We start from the raw sequence: 17463 nt of genomic DNA, 5'->3' as shown, positions 1-17463 counted from the left end.
CTTGCTTCCAAATCAAACACATATCACTTGTAATGAGACCACATCTATCCATATAATCAAACATATATGGTTATGCACAGAATGGCATATGAAAGTATACATAGGGAACCAAGTCAAAGTGGCTTGAAATGACCCAGTCATACAGCAGAAACAGAAATAACATAAAACTCACTAAACTATTCACTATCTTCCCAAAATCCACAAAGGAAATCTTTTCATACTCTGCAACTAATGAAAAGTTTGGTGATCTGAATTAAAACCCATCACCATAATTCTAAGATACTCCACTTCGGGTGGTCATCCAGTGAGATAGAAAATACAATAAAATCATCTCAGGAGGTTGTGAAACAGAATAATCAAATTTCAAGCTCAAAAACATTGTCGAGCAGACAGTCATTTTTGACAACTAGAAACAACGTTCTTGGTGACAAAGGCCATCAAACTTTCGGTGAACGGCCCTGTACGATCAGACATCTTTTCTCAATCACAAAAGAAAATTTTTTTCATATACTCTAAATGGAATTGTTTTGTTTATTCTCTTAACTCTACCAGTGTAAATGAATGCAATGAGCTCACAGATTGGTAGCACAACCCCATAACATTCCCATAGACCTAGCTATGTATTATAAAGTTTTACAAGACAGTGAGGTAGACACCCAACAAATGGATAGGCCTACAAAGTCTAGCTAAATAATCCAAAACTGTTGCTCATATCTGAAGCTCACCAAGTTCTGAATTCACTGCTGCAATGCATTCTGGCTCCTGGGTACCCCTTTGGGTTGAGTCAGGTTTTCTTGATGGTGGGGCCGAACAGACTGGTATGACAGACCTGACATGGACGGCAGGTGCCATGAAACTGGCACGAGACACCTCACTGCTGGGATTCACTGCTCCAGGCCTTGCTGAACACACAGGAACAGCAGTTCTGATCGTCACAGGGGCAGCCAGTGATGGGACTCGAGGTCTCAATGCTTCAGCTCTGGGACTCGATGATCGTATTGGAGCTGGAACTGCAGTCCTTGCTGTTCCTGGAGCTGCAATAAGAGGCCTAAATCCCCTGGGTAGACTGGAAGAACTCCTTGATGATGGATGATGGACTCCAAGGGCAGACTGGGTATGGTTGAAGGAATTGACATTCTGTTGCAAATTTGGAGGTCGGTTTGGAGTTGATGGCCCAGGCCAGATTGATGCCCCAGGCACCCATTCAAATGGTTTCCTTTGGCTTCTCTCCACCTGCTGACTTTCCTGAATCTTTACAACATCTGTTGAATCTTGAACCCTTGATGGGTTTGAAGTAGGCACAACTGGCTTTAAACCAGGAGCGTTGTTGATTTGTCTCCCAGGAATTACTTCTGTGCTTCCACGAGAACCATTTCCTTCTTTATCTTCCAGTGGCTCCTGAACTTGTGGCACAGGACCAGCATCATCCAATGGAAGATTAGAATCTGAAATATCAAATGAAGAGAACACTGCAGCTTCTGATGGAAGATTGAGCCATTCCTTCCCTTCCCCTTGGTTTTGCTCCTCCTGTATCTCTTGTATGGTCACCTGGGACTGACTTTTAGGTGGAACAGATACAGAATAGTCTGAGAAGTACACTGGCAGCACAGGAGCAGATTCTGTGAAGCAAGGGACAGAACTAACAGAATCTTGCTCAACTGATGGGAAGAATTGGCCTTGAGTTGGCTGGTATACGGACCGTAAAGTTGGGATAAGTCTCGGATTAATGGGATGCGAGGGAGCTGGTAATGTCAACAAGTGTGCCTGTTGTTGAGATGCTTGTGCTTGCTGCCACATTTGGTACATTGCTGCTTCTGGTGAAAAACTTGGGTATGTCCAACCCTGAAAAGGCATTGGATAGAAAGATATATTGGCTGCTGGATGCATATCTTTTCGAATAGGAGCTGGCCTCCGCCGATTACGCTGACGGTCATTTTGAAAATTCAACTTGTTTCCTTGCGACTGATGCAAACTTGCAAGAGCACGAGCAATAGTGACCTGTTCTTGTTCATCATTGCCCTCATGTTCCAATGTTGGTGATGATGATGATGGTGAACCCAAATGTGGCACTGCACAGTAGAATTTAACGATAAAAACAAGCATTGAAATATGCATTAGCATTATTTTCATAAGACTGATGAATTATTACATACAGAATAGTTTAAATTATAATAAGAAGATGCCATTATGTCACTATTATATGTAAAACTGCTATTTGGGGTCTGTTTCCTAATCCTAACTATCTATGAGAACACACTCTGACCCGGTCCTCATAGGATTATTTTTATTATCCAAATAAAGAAGAATACTGATAGGATTATACCCCAGCATGTTTCCATTAATTCAAAACCATTATCCTTTCAAAATTTGCTGATGGATCAACCCATACATGACTGCTTTTTGAGATGTTGGGACCCTACGTCATATAAATTGGTTAGTCATATGTACCAAGACAAAATTGATTTTTTTCATTTAAGATTTAGCATGGAAAGGGGTGGACAAAAAATGGTTAGAATCCAACCAGGATTGCTAGCAAGTCTTATGAGCTGACAGGGTTGGAAATTAAGTATCTCTTGGGGTCTAGATGATAACCATTTAGCTTTTAGAGTTGCACATGAAATTACACAACTTCCGCACACAAGTTTTTATCTACAGCTCAAGCATGTGGTTACTTGTATGAGTAGGGTTCAGCATATCCAATGCATGTTAAAGCATAGGGATGGAAAAAGAGCCTATCCCAGACATATCTTACTTTTGCTTACAAAACATTTCAATCGTTCCATGAGAAGTTTTAGTTTGCTGAAAAGGGGACGCAGGCTGCAGTATGATGAATAAAAGAAGTGAGAGAATGAGTCCATTGGATGCAAATTGCAGCTTAGTTATGACGCAATGATGGAAGAAGTCCTGATTTCATTGAGTAATCACAGATATGCCACTTGATGGGTTGCATTTAGCAGAATGAGGCTTGCAGGTTCTAACGGGATTTAAACAGCTTCTAGTATGATTTAAAAGAAAGGGGGGGGGAGATCAAACAAAGCAGAGACCAAGGTTTGCCGTGCTAGAATCAGACCCTATGCCAGTCGGCCAACGGTATGGTTCGGTATGTTGGCATACCATTCCGTACCAAGCCTGAACTGACACGGTAAAGAAAGCAAGGGAGACAAAACCAAAGAGAGGAAAAGAGGGAGAAAAAGAGAGAGGTAGAGGGAGTAAAGGAGAAGGAGACAGCAGAAATGCTGGTGGTGGCTACTGGAGGACCGTGGAGGTTCCCGAAGGAGTGGGAACCCCAAATCGAGAGAGGAAATTAGGGGGGGGGGAGGGAGGGAGAGGGCAGGGATGCTGGCAGTGGCCAATGGAGGGCCGTGGAGGCCCTATTCCTCCTCCCCGCCTTTCGCTCGATCGAAATAGGAGCAACTACCCTTGTTCCAATCAAGACATTAAATTTTTTTTTTTTGCTGACTTTACTTAAGTGAAATTGACAATAAATTTGTCGGCTTCACTGCCTGTCAATAAAATAAAAAACCTAAGTGAAGTCGGCAACACTGTTGCCTACTTCACCCAATACCTAGAAAAAAAAATTGATCAGTTGACTCTGGCCTCCACAGGCCTCTAGCGCCTCCGAAACCTCTATCTCCCTCTCCCCTCTTCTTCCCTCCCATCCCTCCCTCTCTCTCCCTCTTTTCCTTCTCTTCCTTCTCCCTCCCCCATTCTTGCCGACCCTCCAACGGGTGCAGCGGCCTTGACTAACCTCCGACGGCCTCTAGAGGGGCTCTCTCTTCCTCTCCCTTTCTTTCTCTTCCCCCCGCCCTCTCTCTCTCTCTCTCTCTCTTTTCCTGTCATTCCTTCCCCCTCTTGCCAATCTTCCGAATTTTATACCGGAACCGTACCAAACTACCAGTGGGCTGCCGATACGGTTCAGCAAGCCATGAACCGCCCAGTTCAGGACGGTTCGGCAAATGCTGGTGGAGATAGATACAAAGATGACCAGATGCCTTACAAATGCAGCCACTCAAAGTTTTAAGGTTTTAAGATGTAGAAAGATACAAAGATGAGCAGTTTTGAGATATTTCTGCATAAGAGGAACCACAAAAAGGGCTTTAAGTTGATAGAAATGATCAAGCAATACTCTAGAAAAGATTCAGAAGAAATGAAAAAGGGAGGACAAAGTGTAGAAATAACTCAAACCAATAACTCATGAGCCCACATACACCAGAAATGGTAATGCATATAAAATGTTGATATACATCATAGTATAATATGGTAAAAGGACAATGAGGGCTTAGAGTGAAACTAGCAACAATGGTCCAGCTGTTCACAAGGCAAAAAACAGCTTATCAAATATCAACCATTTTTTCAGATAAATTTACATTATTGTCACAAGCTGTTGCTATTACCTCTCATATAGCTTGGTCAATACTGTTATTATTTGCATGCATACTCAGAGGCATATGAATGTTAAGTGTCACAAGGAAATAAAACAGTAACGTAAGAAAGGAAAGGTATCCTCACATTTCTTCAATGCAGACCAGGCAGCCATGGCAGCATTCTTCTGAGCCTGCTTCTTGGTCTTGGCAGGATCCCCAGTAAAGCTCATTCCTGCAAGCTCAACTGTGCATGTGAAGACAGGCGTATGACCCGGTCCAGATCGAATAGTGGTGTAAACAGGCAATTTCAACCCAGCTCTATGAGCTGTTTCTTGAAGTAAATTCTTGTAAATACCAGTCTCATCCTGTAATCAGAGCAACAAAATAAATGGTCCATCAACCATGAAGATTGATATTAGTGTGAAATTTTCAAGCAGAGGCCTCATGACATGACTAATCATCTCATCAATATTCCCATTCTCTATCAATGAACACCTATATATAGAACATTAGATTTTTTCAAAAAACCAAGCATGATAAAAACAAGCAAACCAGTACAAGAAAGTAGGTGCTTCATGCAAAACTAGCAAGAGCCCCACGCTATGCAGCGGACTTAATCAAAATGTGAAAAAAAAAAGAATAAATAATTATAAAAAAATTTAATCAAAATATACATGATATACAATATTGTTTTGGGAAACTTACAAAGTGGTCAATTCTTTTCAAAACTCTTTTTTTCACTTGTACCGAAAATCGAAAAGTAAACATTGCATTTTTATGTTATAAACTTGCATATGTATCATAATTAAACAAAATGATTATTATAACGAAGAAAATAAATTGCTTAAAGTTAAATTACCTGGGATGCATTTTTTTCTTCGATGGTGATACTATCTCATCCCTATACAATGAAGAAAAGTTAGTTTTTTTAAAAGAAAAATAAATATACGATAAAATATTTATTGCAAGAGTTCAATACCGAATTGCAAGAAGTGATGTTTTCACAAAAGTGGTCCGCTGAAAAATTTTTAAATGGAGTTATGATCAGTACTTCTTTTGAAACTTATTATTTATAATTGGTGGAATAAGACCTAATTTAGCGGTAATCTCTTGTACCAAAATCTTTGGCAAAATTTTAATTAAATCCATACTTATAGATCATAAAATCAATACTTTAATAAAGAATCATATATTCTTTAAAAAAATAATTTCCATTTTACATGGTAAAAGAAAAGCATAAATATATGTATTTAAATATTTTTTGATATTTATAAATAACATTTTAAATTTTAAATGCATAAAATAAAGTAAATTAATTATTATTTTTAAGATTCTAATCATAATCTATATCCACTAACAGATACCAATTTCATAACAACAAACACAACAATTCTTTTTTTTTAAAAAGGAAACCAAATTATTATTATCAATACTTGAAAATAACAATGAATTTAATTATAAATTTATTTATATAAGCATAATTTGTGAAGTAGCAAAATATAATTTTTTTAATTATAGATTTTTTTTTGAAATTATAGGGAATCAATAGATTGCTTCACGCAAACAATAAGTAGAGGGGGATTTTTGCAAAAATACTTTTTTTTTGAACCTCCATCCAAAAGTTTTCGGTTTGTTCTTAACCCCATCTCGTCCGCTCCCCACTCGCTCACACCCTCCTACCTCCTCGCTCAGTCGTCGCTTTCTCTCCTTGGTCGGCCCTCTTCTTCTCCAGAGCCTTTTTCCCCGGAGCGCAGAGCATCGGAGGCTTCTTCCTCGAGTGGAGGTCATCGGAGCGTAACGCCGGCGATGACAGATAAGCCATCCTCTCCTCCTTCCCTTTTTTTCATTCCGCCTCTCGTCTGCTTACCTTCTTTTTTTTCCTAGATTTATCTCCTTGTTTCTCCCTTTTCCCTCTTCAAGTCTTCTCCCATTCTTGTTTTAACACCGGCAACTCCCCCATTTTCTCTTACCCGGATCTTCTCCTGCCCATGCTCCAATGGGAGCTAGGGTTAGGGTTTAGGGTTTGGCTCTGGATTAGGACTTGGATTTGGGTTAGGATTAGGGTTTCTGTTCCGATCCATCATGGCTTCGTACTCTCCTCCCTTGCTTCTTATCCAAATCTTTTGTTGTCCATTCTTAGGGTTGTGCTTTAGGGTTTGGGTTCAGGTTAGGGTTTGGGTTTCTATTTGGATGCATCATATCTTTTTCATCTTCTATTTTCCTCTTCTTCCCCTTGGTCGGATCTTCTACCGTCGATGCTCTGATGGGAGCTAAGGCTAGGGTTTCCGATTCGGTAGGGTTTGAGTTAGGATTAAGGGTTTGGGTTAGGATTAGGGTTTGCATTTACGGTTTGGATTTAGGTTTTTCGTCTTCTATTTCTCTCTTCTTCCCCTCAGTCGGATCTTCTACCGTTGACGCTCCGACGGGAGCTAGGGTTAGGGTTTCCGATTCGATAGGGTTTGGGTTAGGATTTAGGGTTAAGGTTTGCATTTACGATTTGGGTTTAGGTTTGGGTTATCGTTTCCGATTCGCTAGGGTTAGATCAAGCCCACGCCCGAAATAAGCCCAGTCCAATACCCACAGGCCTGAACCAGACCCAAAAGCCTAAACCCACCCTCAGGTTAACCATGTCCAAGCCCAAGCCCAAGACCATGGACTGTGATCCAAAACCCTAGAACGTAGGCCCAAAAACCTAAACCCAGATCGAAAGGCCTAAGCTCAGGCCCAAGTCCAATACCCATGATCTACAACCTACGGGCCTGAGCTCAGACCAAAAATCCTAAACCCAGATCCAAAGACCTAAGCCCAGGCCCAAGTCCAATACCCATGACCTGCAATCTACGGGCCTAAGCCTAGGTCCAAACACCTAAACCCAGGCTTGGGATAACCATGTCAAGACCCAAGCCCAATACCATGGGCTGTGATCCTAAGGTCTAACCCATAATCCAACCCACAACCCAATCCAACTCAAACCCATAACCCTAACCCTAAACCCGTGTGCAGAAACTGAACCCACACCAGCCTGCAAACCCGACCCGAACCCATTTAAGAATCCGGATCCTTTACCGAACTCGTATCCTAAACCCATTTACATACCCGCTATTTATTTATTTTTTTTCAATTTTTCTCCCGCGCTCTACTCGTTCAACGATATGCTCTTTACCCGTCAGAGTACTTTACCGTATTCCATTCAAATTGTCTTTCACAATCTAGTTCTTTCTTCTTTTTTTTTGGCTCTGACACTGGAAGGCTGCTGCACCACGGCAGCAACCGTGTCCTAACCCTTTCATTTCAATTTTTTTTCTTTTACACATAATGGATGGACACAGGAAGACTGCTGCATCATAGCAGCAACCATGTCCCGACCCTTTCATTTTATGGTCACTGAAAAGCTACTGCACCACAGCAGCAACCGTGCCCCGAATCGACTGCTGCTGTGCTGCTGCTACACCACAGCAGCAACCGCTTCTCTGACTGCCCCTCTCCCAAATGATGTTATAAAATAAGGAGCGGAAGGCTGTTGTTACTAAAACAACAACTCTCCTAGATAGCTGATGAGAAATCGAATTAGGTTTCTCATGTGATGCTAAAAATTACATAAAACTGATAACTACATAAAATTGATGGGGAACAAAAAAAAATTATCTGATTCTGCTCTGGCCATGAACTCCCTCGCTCAAACAATCCTTCCTGTGCCCAACCCTAACTGAAAACCGAACGACTGAACTTCTTGTGCCCACGAACTCCCACAGATGCCTGCTTAAAGAAAATCCCTCCATGCCCCCTATCATTCACAAATAAATGGTCCGTCTAATCCACCATTCCACCCCGCTGTGCACAGCCACCATGTGCAGCCTCCACGGTACTTTTTTTCCTCTCTTCCAGCATTGAACAGTGTAGTGACACGTCACTGTACCTCTCACATCACACCATTCCTTCTTTAAATTGCCTCCCAAACCTACTCTACTTTAAAGACTTAATAAACCATCAGATCAGCAATCATCCATCTCTCTTCCCCCCTCTCCGTTTCTCTTTTTTTTTTCATATCAGATCATTTTCCGTATCCACCATCCCTCCTACAGCCATCATGCGCAGCCTCCACAGTACCATTTTTTTTTCTCTCTCTTCTAGCACTGAACAGTATGGTAAAACGTCACTGTACCTCTCACATCACATGATTCCTTCTTTAAATTGCCTCCCAAACCTACTCTAAAGACTTAATAAACCATCAGATCAGCAATCGTCCACCTCTCTTCCCCCCTCTTCGTCTCTCTTTTTTCCACCCTTTTCTTTTCATATCAGGTCATTTCCCATATCCACCATCCCTCCTCTCCTCCATTTTCAATTTTTTTCAAATGTACGGGGACGCTGCGACAATTCAGCAGCAAAAACCACCTCATCAGACTGCAACAGTTCAGCTGACACCTGTGCACACAATCAGCTCCAGTTGGATACGTCAGCGACCGTGCCACATGGCACGCAGGGAGAGCGCAGGATAGATGTTGCTGGTGATATATACTAGCTGACACCAGCCCCTGTACATCTGAAAAAAATGAAAACGGAGGAGAGGAGGGATGGTGGATATGGGAAATGACCTGATATTAAAAAAAAAAAGAAAAAAAGAGAGACAGAGAGGGGGGAAGAGAGGTGGGCGATTGCTGATCTGATGGTTTATTAAGTCGTTAGAGTCGGTTTGGGAGGCAATTTAAAGAAGGAATCGTGTGATGTGAGAGGTACAGTGATGTTTTACCATACTGTTCAGTGCCGAAAGAGAGAGAAAAAAAAAATGATACTGTGGAGGCTGCGCATGGTGGCTGTAGGAGGGATGGTGGATATAGGAAATGATCTGATATGAAAAATAAAAGAGGAAAAAAGAAAGATGGAGAGGGGGGAAGAGAGGTGGACGATTGCTGATTTGATGGTTTATTAAGTCTTTAGAGTGGAGTAGGTTTGAGAGGCAATTGAAAGAAGGAATAGTGTGATGTGAGAGGTACAGTGACATGTCACTACACTATTCAATACTGGAAGAGAGGAAAAAAAAAAGGTACCGGAGAGGCTGCGCATGGCGACTGTGCACGGCAGGGTAAAATGGTGGATTAGACGGACCATTTATTTGTGAATGACAGGGGACATGGAGGTTTGCTTGACTTTCAATTAGGGTTGGGCACAGAAAGGATTGTTTGAGTGAGGGAGTTCATGGCCAGAGCAAAATCAGATAATTTTTTTTTATTCCCCATCAGTTTTATGTAGTTTTTAGCATTATATGAGAAACACAATTCGATTTTTCATCAGCTATCTAAGAGGGTTGTTGTTTTAGTAATAACATCCTTCCGCTCCTTATTTCAGAAGATCATTTGGGGGAGGGGTAGTCAGAGAACCAGTTGCTGCTGTGGTGTAGCAGTAGCATAACAGCAGTCGGTTCGGGGCACAGTTGCTACTGTGGTACAGCAGCCTTCCTGTGTCCGTCCATTATGTGTAAAAGAAAAAAAAATTGAAATGAAAGGGTAGGACACGATTGCTGCTATAGTGTAGCAGCCTTCCTGTGTCAGAGCCAAAAAAAAAAGAAGGAAAGAACTAGATTATGGAAGACAATTTGAATGGAACACGGTAAAGTACTCTAATGGGTAAAGAGGATATGGTTGAACGAGTGGAGCACGGGAAAAGAATTGAAAAAATAAATAAATAAATAACGAGTACGTAAATGGGTTTAAGATACGGATCCGATAAAAGATCCATAATCGTAAACAGATTCGGGTCGGGTTCGCGGGTGTGGGTTCAGTTTCTGCATACGGGTTTAGGGTCAGGGTTATAGGTTTGAGTTGGGTTGGGTTGGGTTATGGATTGGATATGGGTTAGGCCTTTGGATCACAGCCCATGGTATTGGACTTAGGCTTGGACATGATTATCCTGAGCCTAGGTTTAGGTTTTTGGACCTAGGCTCAGGCCCGTGGATTGCAGGTCATGGGTATTGGATTTGGGCCTAGGCTTAGGTCTTTCGATCTGGGTTTAGGATTTTTGGTCTTGCATTCTAGGGTTTTGGATCACAGCCCAGGTCTTGGGCTTGGGCCTAGACATGGTTAACCTAAGGGTAGGTTTAGGCTTTTGGGCCTGGGTTCAAGCCCGTGGGTATTGGACTTGGTTCTGGACTTATTTCGGGCATGAACTTGATCTAACCCTAACGAACCGAACATGGTAACCCAAACCTAAACCCAAACTGTAAATGCAAACCCTAACCCTAACTCAAACTTTAAACCCTAACCCAAACCCTACCTAACTAAAAACCCTAACCCTAGCTCCCACCAAAGCATCGACGGTAGAAGATCCGGCTGAGGGGAAGAAGAGGGAAATAGAAGATAGAAAACCTAAACCCAAATCGTAAATGCAAACTCTAACCCTAACCCTAACGCTTAATCCTAACTCAAACCGTACCGAACTGAAAACCCTAACTCTGGCTCCCGTCGGAGTGTCGACGATAGAAGATTCGACTAAGGAGAAGAAGAGGAAAAAGATCTGATGCATCCGATCAAAAACCCTAACCTAAACCCAAACCCTAAAGCGCAACCCTAAGCATGGACGGCAGAAGATTCGGGTAAGAAGCAAGGGAGACGAGCACGAAGCCATGATAGATCGGAACCGAAACCCTAATCCTAACCAAAATCCAAGTCCTAATCCAGAGCCAAACCTTAAACCCCAACCCTAGCTCCCGTCGGAGCATGGGTGGGAGAAGATCTGGGTAAGAGAAAATAGGGGAGTTGCCGGTGTTAAAACAAGAATGGAAGAAGACCGGAAGAGGGAAAAGGGAGAAACAAGGAGATAAATCCAGAAAAAAAAAGAAGGTAAGCGGACGAGAGGCGAAATGAAAAAAAAAGGGGAGGAAGGAGGAGAGGATGGTTTATCTGTCATCGCCGGCGTTATGCTTTGATGACCTCCACTCGAGGAAGAAGACTCCGATGATCTGCGCTCCGAAGAAAAAAGTTCTGGAGAAGAAGAGGGCCGACCAAGGAGAGAAAGCAACGGCTGAGCGAGGAGGTAGAAAGGGGTGAGCGAGTGGGGAGCTGACGAGATGGGGTTAAGAACAAACCAAAAATTTCTAGATGGAGGTTTTAAAAAAAAGTATTTTTGCAAAAAAACCCCTCTACTTATTGTTTTCGTGAAGTAATCCACAGATTCCTTATAATTCCAAAAAAAGCCCTATAATTAAAAAAATTATATTTTGCTGCTTCACAAATTATGCTTATATAAATAAATTCATAATTAAATTCATTGTTATTTTCAAATATTGATAATAATAATTTAGTTTCCTTTTAACAAAAAAAATTGTTGTGTTTGTTGTTCTGAAATTGGTATCTGTCAGTGGATATAGATTATGATTAGAATCTTAAAAATAATAATAATTTACTTTATTTTATGCATTTAAAATTTAAAATATTATTTATAAATATCAAAAAATATTTAAATACATATATTTATGCTTTTTTTTACCATGTAAAATGAAAATTATTTTTTAAAAATATTGATTCTTTATTAAAGTATTGATTTTATGATCTATAGGTATAGATTTAATTAAAATTTTGCCAAAAATTTTGGTACAAGAGGTTTCTGCTAAATTAGGTCTTATTCCACCGATTATAAATAATAAGTTCTAAAAGAAGTACCGATCACAACTCCATTCAAAAATTTTTCAATGGACCACTTCTGTCAAAACATCACTTCTTGCAATTTGATATTGAACTCTTGCAACAAATATTTTATCGTATATTTATCACTTCTTGCAATTCGGTATTGAACTCTTGCAATAAATATTTTATCGTATATTTATTTTTCTTTTAAAAAACTAACTTTTCTTCATTGTATAGGGATGAGTATCACCATCGAAGAAAAAAAATGCATCCCGGGTAATTTAACTTTAAGCAATTTATTTTCTTCATTATAATAATCATTTTATTTAATTATGATACATATGCAAGTTTGTAACATAAAAATGCAATGTTTACTTTTCGATTTTCAGTACAAGTGAAAAAAGAGTTTTGAAAAGAATTGACCACTTTGCAAGTTTCCAAAACAATATTGTATATCATGTATATTTTGATTAAATTTTTTTATAATTATTATTCTATTTTTTTTCACATTTTGATTAAGTCCACTGCATAGCGCGGGGCTCTTGCTAGTATTCACTAACCCAGGAATTTAAAGCGAGCCAGAAAAACATGTTAAATGTTGAGTATATATGACACTTATTTAAGAACTACTCTTTGGGAGGTGGTTTTACCCCATCTTACTCGAGTCATTGCCATGGTTTTCTTAATTGTTTATCGAGAAACCAAGATAAAGCTTCTATGTAATTTATTGTTTAGTGTAAAAGTTCAAGAACCCTTACCATTTTAGAGCACATTTTAAAATGTTTAAAGCAAAATAAAAAACATAATGCTGGCATTGATAGACGTACATAATTCATTTTTAACTCCAGTAAGACAGCATTAAAGTTATGGCACATAATTTACCAATAACTTAAAACCATATGGATTAATTACTCCAGAAACATGCCATGTGACCACAGTATCAATTGGAAATGTATAAAGATGCAAAAGGTTTTTTTTTTTTTTAAATTTCTGAATTTTCGCAGTAATGTCTGCCAGCCCCTCGGAACATTTCCCATATGCACACAATTCAGGCTTTCTAATATTGAGACAGAGGTGGGAGGGTGTCCAATAATTATCAAGGTTCATTTTGTTCTGAATTGATGAATAACTAATTTTGCAAACAAAAGCCATCTTTTCAGCCAAAATAAACTTAAAGAATTCCTAAGACCTACAAAACAGTCAACATAGACGAACCACATTTCTTTGTTTAATGCAACAGCTCCACTTAATACTAAATCAAAATTTAGCAATTGTTAAAGTTATACCAAATATTGTTTTTTGTCAATGATATGCATCAAAGGAAAAGTTATACTAATGTGCACTAGTATTATATAAGTGATGAGAATTGTCAGCAATCCATTGAAATCTGAAAAAGGAATGCTTCTCTTACCGTACCATCTTTGTTAATTTTCATGGGTCACACCAAATTCTTACCAAGGAAAAGTTTGTCTTTGTTTCTGCCACACATCATAAGACCATTCCATCTCTTCCCATCAAGCAATACCATATGACTAATTTTTGCTTCACTGAAGACTCTAGCTTCCATTTAAGCAACAGCATTATGTGCCATTGTGCATGCATTATCATGCAAAACATATATCAATATTTTAAACACAATCATGAAAACTTTTTACTATTAGGGATGTTCAGACAGGCAGCTAAACATGTAAATGTAACGATCAACATCACAAGCTATCAACTGAGTAAACTGACAGCATAAATTTGTGATTTTATGAAGATTCACAATCTTGTTACTGGACCTTGTACCGGTCCCATATTGGTATAGTGTTGGTATACTTGGTACAGCGGTTAGTTCAGTGTACTGATACTTGATATTCCCATCCCACACACTGGTTGGGTACTAGCATGATATGATATGCACTATATGGACCAGTATGGTGTACCATGGGCTTCATATATTTGCAGGTATGAGATATTATATTTGTTCTTATTGACTGATCAACAAGGCAACAAACATCATTTCCTAAACATGTGTGATTTCAGGATTCCCCATTAACCACTAACGCCTATAAGAAACTTCCAAAACAAGGTTACCCATCTAACTTGACATTGCTACCACACTAGGGATAAGATGTTAGATGTAATATGTGTTGTAGTCAACGTAAGCCACATAAGAAAAACCCTAGTTGCATCATGATTCATGAAGAATGCAATGACACAAAAAGCAACCATCCTGTTTTCCTCTTAGTCTTATCACCTTCCTAACAGTCAACATAACCTGATCGTATTCCTAGCAAACCCAAAACCATCTAAGCATTTTCAAGTTCTCTTTCCTCTTACATCACTAGCCAGTTAGGATCTTAATTCAGCTAACTGAACTTAAATCAGTCAAAACTATCAACCATCTCTGGGCTCAAGACTAGTTGCCATGCTTGACTGTTTGTGATATATCAAGCACCATAGTCAAAACATGGCCTGAAAATACCTGAACCACCCCTGCCATATTCTTTAACCAGTCCCCAAATTCTGATACCAAAACTAGTTCCTAGGTTTACCGTAAAAACTCATATCAGGATAAGTTAGTGGCTAGCCCACTTAGGGAATCCACAGACATAAGGTTTTCTAATACATTTGCTACCAATCCATGCCTAGTCAAAGGGGATGGCTCGCAACTGACAACACCCTTATCATCTTGATAAAACTGATCTTCTGTTAGATTTGTCAAAATGCTCATTCATCAGGCATATTCAAGGCTAAGAGTTGATCTAGGTCAAGTCCAGATCCAGGTGTCTAATCAATTGTACTGATCAAATTAGATTCTTGCCATGAAATATATAGGCCTCATATATCTTCAAATCGTTTCCTTTTTCTTTTCTTTTTATTTAAAAGACCACTCTTAGCCATATGCCTCAGTAGAAACCTAACATGATTTCATTCTGGACCTAAAAGATCAACTCAAAATCCTAAAGATCAATAAAGTGTGCCCAAAGCAAGAACAAGCAGTGTATTCTAAATGGAAGTCCAAGGTTGACATTGAAGTTGCCATGGAACAAAACACAAAAATTGGCATGGCAAAAAGATTGTAGATCTTATTTATAATGCATTCACATACATGAAATGGATAACATTCACTTAATCCAGAAATGTTTAGCTAAGCAGTATGAGACAGAAAGAAGCTAAGGCAAATTTCAACATAGTAAAGTACATTTTAATTCAGTTTGGTGATTACATCTTAACGACATTTTGTCTCCAAGGTTTCCTAGATTTTCATTACACTGAAAATTTTTAGCCTCAGGAAAGATGTTCTACCATGCAGGTACAATCAGGCTTCCAAAACAAATAGCCTGATGCTGGGAGACTTTATAGACTAAACAAGCATCTTGATCACCTTTTAAATGGTGATAGCAAGTATAAATATGAGCTAGCAATGAAATCTCAAGACATTTTCAAGTCCAGGATAATGAAGGTATACAGTGCATGATTCCCTGAACTCTCCACTCATGTCAACCAATGGGGAAAAGGAGAAGGGAATTGGTGGAAGTTTTGTAACAAATGGTCATCAAAGAAAAGCATCTCTGATTTGCATGTGTATTTTAACATGAATGTCATGACAAAAGATATTAGCTGACTTAATGCTTATGCCTCCCTGCTTTCCCATTAATGCAAATAGATAAAGGTACTTTGTGTCTCCAAAACATGAAGGAACCTAGCCTTGGTAAACTCTGAAAGATAAAAGACACCAAAACATTTAATGTTTCACAGAATGGATAAGATCTCTTGTGTACCAGAACTTTTGCAGCGAGTGATCTAGAAGGGCCCCTCTTCGAGAGGGTGTTCAGAGCTACCTCAGCTGCAGCATGCTCTGCCTGCCTCAGCGTGGAACAGAAGGTCGGGCTCTCAAAGGTCTCTCCATTAAAATTAACTGTCGCCTTGAACCTTGGAGCATGATCCGGCCCCTCCCGGATACACGCATAAGATGGTAAGTTGAAACAGCTTCTCTGAGCAAGTTCCTGCAACTGGTTCTTATACATGCCTGCACCCAATATGCAAGCAACAAACACCCATAATGTAAATACTTACGTACTTCCAAAGAGTAAGCTCATACAACCACAGGAGAGGAAAAAAAAAAGCCATTTTGATAACAAATTGAGCACTAAAGGTCTCAAAGTAACAAGTGGATACTTTTAAAATAAAGCAGACGGAAAAGAAAATCTCTGAGAAGGAAGAAAAGCCTTTTTCTTTTTTTCTAAAAAGGGCAAACAGTCCTATAAAGCTGTATTTTATACGATAAAGAAACTTTAAGAGCTCACAGATCATCATGAGACTTCCGAAAAAGCTCTGGATAAAGCAATGCAAAGGAATCATGGAACGAACAACCTCCTCATACAAACATCCCCATCAACTAAAATTAAAAAAAAAAAAAATCCCTTTTTTACAATTCAAATAATAACAAAAGGTCTTCCCCCAAGAAAATTTCAACACAAAAACAAACCAAATTTGACAAAATCCAATCACTCATCCAAACCCGAAAAGCTCCAAGTTCACAACAAATTCCAAAATCTAACATTCACAACCTTGCCAATCAGTCCAAAACCATGTCCAAAAAAAAGAAAAAACATAAAAAAAAAACATCTTTGAATCAAAGAATCCAACAACAAGTCTCCCGGAACAACGGAAACAACCCAGCAACCCCCCAGATCAGAGCTCGAAGAAGGAGAAGGAGAGCGGCAAAGGAAAGGGGAAATAGGACCTGACCTCAATTCGAAGCCGGCGGATTTCCTCTTGGGAGCCACCAGAAGATCGCCGCAGAGGATTAAAGCTTCAGATAATGGGAGACAAGTGAAAGGGGACGAGGAAGGGGTCCAATGGGAACCAACGGTGGCAAGTGATGGGCTTCCCCCCCTCTCTTTCTGATGGCAGGGGGTTTAATGGTATGTGCTGTTTCTCTCTTGCCACAAGTTGCTGACTCCAGCACTAATGATAAAAGGAGGTAGGCTTTGCCTTTTCCATCATCATCCCTCCCCAAAGCTCATAAATACGAACCTCAGAATTAGGTTTTCAGGAAAAAAAAAAAAGAAAAAGTAAAAGATGGCCATTTTTTACTTGCATTGTCCCTGTACTCCTGTAGGTAGCCTGGTTAGTTTAGCCGTGTGGATTTGGTTGTTGGAAGGAGAGTATTTTAGTCCACTAGCTTGGTTGGATCATGCAAGTTTAGATTTGAGGTTGTTGAACTTAATTTCTAACCAGATTTGGCAAGGGATAAGCATGATGCATGTGATAGATAGAAACAAGACTGGTCGCAATTTCCTATTTCACTTAAAACACTTAATTGTACAAGGCTTACTTCTCTTGTTTCTTTTCTTTTATTTTGACATGGTGACACGCAACTTTGCAAACATATATCAAACTATGTATTATCAATTTGATGGTTACTTTGTTTATGATGTAATTGTCATTAGATTTGATTGTAGCAAGAATTTTTGGAAAGAATAGATTAC

General features: G+C 39.6%; 1 protein-coding gene across 1 annotated transcript; it reads right to left on the bottom strand.

Moving 5' to 3' along the window:
• Window positions 1-335: 335 nt before the first annotated feature.
• LOC105032123 (double-stranded RNA-binding protein 2) lies at window positions 336-16978 on the bottom strand. The gene is made up of 4 exons (XM_019846191.3): window positions 16721-16978; window positions 15751-15998; window positions 4510-4729; window positions 336-2069 (listed from the first exon to the last, which is right to left on the bottom strand). The coding sequence occupies exons 2-4, from the start codon at window positions 15994-15996 to the stop codon at window positions 709-711; spliced, it is 1827 nt and encodes a 608-aa protein (XP_019701750.1). The 5' UTR covers window positions 15997-15998; window positions 16721-16978; the 3' UTR covers window positions 336-708.
• Window positions 16979-17463: the final 485 nt, after the last annotated feature.

Source organism: Elaeis guineensis, chromosome 1 (assembly GCF_000442705.2).
Source record: "Elaeis guineensis isolate ETL-2024a chromosome 1, EG11, whole genome shotgun sequence".
NCBI classification, from domain to species: domain Eukaryota; kingdom Viridiplantae; phylum Streptophyta; class Magnoliopsida; order Arecales; family Arecaceae; genus Elaeis; species Elaeis guineensis.
Note: the sequence above shows the minus strand (reverse complement) of the source record. Positions and strands in the feature narration are given on the sequence as shown.

Bases quoted from the DNA above. Each gene is read 5' to 3' on its own strand.
- LOC105032123 (XM_019846191.3), bottom strand. From the start codon at position 15,996: ATGTATAAGAACCAGTTGCAGGAACTTGCTCAGAGAAGCTGTTTCAAC. The intron at 4,730-15,750 runs GTACACAAGAGA...CTCTGATTACAG, and splicing joins CACTCGCTGCAAAAGTTCTG to GATGAGACTGGTATTTACAA. The intron at 2,070-4,509 runs GTGAGGATACCT...TCTACTGTGCAG, and splicing joins CTGGTCTGCATTGAAGAAAT to TGCCACATTTGGGTTCACCA.